This window comes from Limanda limanda, chromosome 13 (assembly GCF_963576545.1).
Source record: "Limanda limanda chromosome 13, fLimLim1.1, whole genome shotgun sequence".
NCBI classification, from domain to species: domain Eukaryota; kingdom Metazoa; phylum Chordata; class Actinopteri; order Pleuronectiformes; family Pleuronectidae; genus Limanda; species Limanda limanda.
In genome coordinates this window covers 986819-991305 of record NC_083648.1, presented here as the reverse complement: position 1 = coordinate 991305, position 4487 = coordinate 986819, and the positions used below count along the sequence as shown (strand labels likewise).

The 4487-nt window shown below is 59.5% G+C and overlaps 1 protein-coding gene across 1 annotated transcript; it reads left to right on the top strand.

Annotated features, from left to right (window-relative positions):
- Nucleotides 1-1190: 1190 nt before the first annotated feature.
- ptmab (prothymosin alpha b) lies at nt 1191-4241 on the top strand. The gene is made up of 5 exons (XM_061084177.1): nt 1191-1324; nt 3139-3204; nt 3317-3401; nt 3489-3589; nt 3671-4241. The coding sequence occupies exons 1-5, from the start codon at nt 1280-1282 to the stop codon at nt 3713-3715; spliced, it is 342 nt and encodes a 113-aa protein (XP_060940160.1). The 5' UTR covers nt 1191-1279; the 3' UTR covers nt 3716-4241.
- Nucleotides 4242-4487: the final 246 nt, after the last annotated feature.

Here is a 4487-nt window from a genome sequence, read left to right as displayed (position 1 = left end):
AGGGGGGGGGAGGAGGAGGAAGAAGAGGGGGAGGAGGAGGAGCAGGAAGAGGAGGGGGAGGGGGGGAGGAGGAGGAGGAGGAGGAGCAGGAGGAAGAGAAAGAGGAGGAAGAGCAGGAGAAGGAGGAAGAGAAAGAGGAGGAGGAGGAAGAGCAGGGGAAGGAGGAGGAAGAAGAGGAGGAGGAAGAACAGGAGGAGCAGGAGGAGGAGGAAGAGCAGGGGAAGGAGGAGGAAGAAGAGGAGGAGGAAGAAGAGGAGGAGGAAGAGGAGGACGAACAGGAGGAGGAGGGTGAAGGAGGAGCAGGAGGAGGAGGAGCAGGAGGAGGAAGAGGAGGAGGAAAAGGAGGAGGAGCAGGAGGAGGGAGAGGAGGAGCAGGAGGAGGAGGGAGAGGAGGAGCAGGAGGAGGAGGAGGAGCAGGAGGAGGACAAGGAAGAGGAAGAGGAGCAGGAGGAGGAAGAGGAGGAGGAGGGAGAGGAGGAGGAGGAGGAGGGGGGGAGGAGGAGGAGGAGGGAGAAGGGGAGCAGGGGGAGGGAGAGGAGGAGCAGGAGGAGGAGGAAGAGGAGCAGGAGGAGGAGGGGGGGAGGGAGAGGAGGAGGAGGAGGAGCAGGAGGAGGGAGAGGAGGAGCAGGAGGAGGAGGAGGAGCAGGAGGAAGAGGAGGAGCAGGAGGAGGGAGAGGAGGAGGAGGAGCAGGAGGAGGAGGGGAGGAGGAGGAGCAGGAGGGCAGACATGGCGGTGCTCCGAGTCTCAGTCGCTAGAGACATTTTAACTGAGTCCTCTGCTGGGGGGGCGGGGCTCCACCAGATCACGTCAATCAATCAAAGTGACACTTCGTCAAACCGCGCGCGCTTCGGTGCGAACTCGACCTTCTCTGTTTCCCGCGGCGGAGGGGGGGGGGACCGGGGGGGACAGGGGGGGGAGGACCGGGGTGGGGGGACCGGTCCGGTCCCGCTGCTCTGATCGGGACCGGATCTTTGTTTCTGGAGGAAAGGATGAGGAGCAGAAGGGGGCGTGGATGAGGAGCAGGAGGGGGCGTGGAGGAGGAGCAGGAGGGGGCGTGGCTCCGGCTGGAGAAACCGTCCATTGTTCCACTCCGACGCGCGAAAGAGAACACCTCTGTGGAGCCCGCAGCCAATCAGCGGCCGCCCTCCTCCTCGACGCCCCGCCCCGCAGCCTATATCAGGGTGTCGGGCCGGAGCAGCTCGAGCCAGCGGCACAAGGAGCAGGAGCAGGAGCAGGAGGTGCAGAGCAGAACCTCCTCATCACAGCCAGCACGGAACAATGGCCGACACCAAACTCGAGTCCGGCTCCGACCTCTCTGTCAAGGTAAGCCGAGCAGCGCTCCTTCACCGGGGGACCGGGGACAGGGGACCGGGGACAGGGGACAGGGGACCGGGGACCAGGGGACCGGAGCCCGGAGCCCCGGACCTCCTCCTCCATCGGCCCCGCGAACTCTGGCGGAGGCGCCGGTGGAGGAGGAGGACACAACCGGTGTTTACGTCTTTTTCTCCGAACTGATGGAGAACATAACACCGGGGAGGAGGAGGCTCCGCTTCGGTGTTTATCCAGCGGCTGCGGAGCACCGGAGCACCGGAGAGCCGGAGCACCAAGCGGAGCACCGACCGGAGAGCCGGAGCACAGAGCACCGGAGAGCCGGAGCACAGAGCCCCTTGGTCCGGACCCTGCGGAGCCGCGGAGCACCGAGCGGCTCTCCGGTCGGTGCTCCGGCTGGTTCCCGGTGCTCCGGCTCTCCGGTCGGTGCATCGCTTAGAGCTCGTTGCTCCGAGGCTCTCCGGTGCTCCGGCTCTCCGGTCGGTGCTCCGGCTCTCCGGTCGGTGCTCCGGCTCTCCGGTGCTCCGGCTCTCCGGTCGGTGCTCCGGCTCTCCGGTGCTCCGGTTGGAGCTCGGTGCTCCGAGGCTCTCCGGTGCTCCGAGGCTCTCCGGTGCTCCGAGGCTCTCCGGTGCTCCGAGGCTCTCCGGTGCTCCGGTTGGAGCTCGGTGCTCGCGGAACTGACGCGCATTATTCGCGCACTTCTTCCACAACTTGCGGAGCTGCTGCTTAACGCGAATTAACGGCGAGGTTAAATCCCCGCGGCGGAGTACCGGGCTCGGTGTGAGTCGGTCCCGGGCTCGGTGTGAGTCGGTCCCGGGCTCGGTGTGAGTCGGTCCCGGGATGTTTGAATGGAGGCTCCTCCGGGCTGGCGCTCCGGTCCGACCCGGTTTGTTTACCGGCTCCGGGAGGTCGCTGCTGCTCCTTCAGCCTCCGGTTACCGGAGAGTCTCATGTGAGGGGACAAGTTTCTTTCTGTTTGGTGAAACACGGTGTGTGTGTCCGTGTGTGTGTGTGTGTCCGTGTGTGTGTGTGTGTTTGTGTGTGTGTCCGGGCTGTGCTGCTCTGTTTGGGACTTGCTTTGGGTCCCGCTAGCGGAGGGGAGGGGGGGGGGGGGGTTAATCCGCGGAGCCGCTATTTATAGTTATGGAGCGTTTTTACGCACACGCGCCTTTTTACGCGCAGCGGGTCCGTGGGTTCGAGTCCTGCCCCCGGACCCGGATCCACAGGCTGTGATGAGGAACTGATCAGTACCGGATCTGCGCCGGCGAGCAGACCCGGACCGGACCGGTACTCGACTCGGTTTCCGGTCCGGGAGTCGAGTCGGTTTCGTCGCAGGGATTTAAAAAAGCCCCGGGGGGTTTGAGCCCGATCTTTTTCCGTATCTTCGCTTTCCGTTCCGCTCCTCCTCGGCTGCCATGTGTCGTGTTCTATTGTCTCAGGCTCCGTTACAACGCGCGTCGCCTCCGCCTCCTCACCCCCTTCCCCCCCCTCCTCCCCTCCTCCCCCCCCTCCCTCCGGCGCCCTCCTGTGTTATTTTAAACCGAGCGGTGCATCCTGGGTATTGCAGTGCGTCTCCCGGGCGTGTCTAGTGACATATGTCGGTAGAGGCAACCCGCGGAAGACTACAATACCCAGGGTGCCCCGGGGCCACACACCAGAGTATCAGATTACAACACATTAGAGAGGATGGAGTGGGAGGAGGGGGAGTGGGAGGGGGAGGGGGGGGATCAGCAGCTCCCACAATGCACCGCGTCTAACTAGGCCATAAGGAAGCCTCAGCCTGAATGTTCTGGTTTGTGTCTCCACCAGGACCTGAAGGAGAAGAAGCTGGTGGAGGAGAAGGAGAACGGTAAAGATGCTGCCACCAACGGGAAGGTGAGTCGGCTCCGCCCTGTTCCCACCGGGGGGGCCGGACCCTGGAGCCGCCCTGGATCCTCCGCACCCTACGAAAGACCAGTTAATAAACGGTTGTTGTTGTTGTGTTCAGGAGAAGGAGGAGAACGGCGAGCCTGAGCTAGATGATGAAGAGGATGAGGAGGTGGACGAGGAGGACGAGGAAGATGATGTCGAAGGTGCGCAAATGTTTTTTATTTTACTTTAATTTTCACTCTGATTTTCTTCAAGTTGTCCTCAACCTCTGAATTCGGTTCATCCTGCAGGTGACGAGGAAGACGAGGAGGAAGATGAAGACGAGGGTGAGGGTGGCACAAAGCGAGCAGCAGAGGACGATGACGATGATGATGACGATGATGATGATGAGGTGAGGCGGGACTCCCACGGCGCTCTGTAACGGACGCATCACGCCACGAGTTTCCCAGATTAACTCTTCTCTGTTTTTCAGGACGACGTCAAAACCAAGAAGCAGAAAACGGACGATGACGATTGATGCGTTTTCCCGCCGACCTCCTGCTGAACATCCTCCAGGTTCTTCACCTCTGGCTGCTCAGAGGTCACGGGGGGGAGGGGCTGGACGACGCATTTAAAGGAAAAATAATAATACAAAATTCCAACATGGTCATTAGCAAGTAGAGTTCAAACAAACACCCACACACGAGCCTCCCATCAAATCTGCACATTTTCTAGAAGAACCACATCGACGCAGAAGTCAGGCTTAACAACAACAACAACAACATGAAAGAAGAATTTGTTTGTATTTTTATTTACATTTTATATTTTTGTACATATTGTTAGGAAGGGGGGTCAGTGTCTCTCTGGGCAGCGACCTCGTCAGACCAATCGGTGCTTCTTAAACGAAAAGATTTTACTTGGTTGACCATGTTACGATATCTCAGCCGATTTGTAAGAAGCTAAACACGGGACAGAAACCTCTTCAGCCGTTGAACTCAGAGCATTCCAGTAAATTTAATGTATGTACTTTAGCTGTACCATAACTAGTTTGTTTGTATGGGGGGGTGGGGGGGGGGGTCAGGCCGAAGAGAAGAGCCTCTTTTCTTTTCCTTTTGTTTTATGACGGCCTGTTTTGATGTATGTGCGAAGTTTGTTGTTTGACAATAAACCGGACTTTTATTTTGTGAGTTGTATTCTGCATGTCTGCTCAGTTTTGTTCTTCTTGAGTTAAGCGTCTTTGGAAGGAAGGGGTCAGAGGTCACAGGGCTGCAGCCTGGGGTCGGGCCCTTCAGCAGCAGGGGTGAGAACCT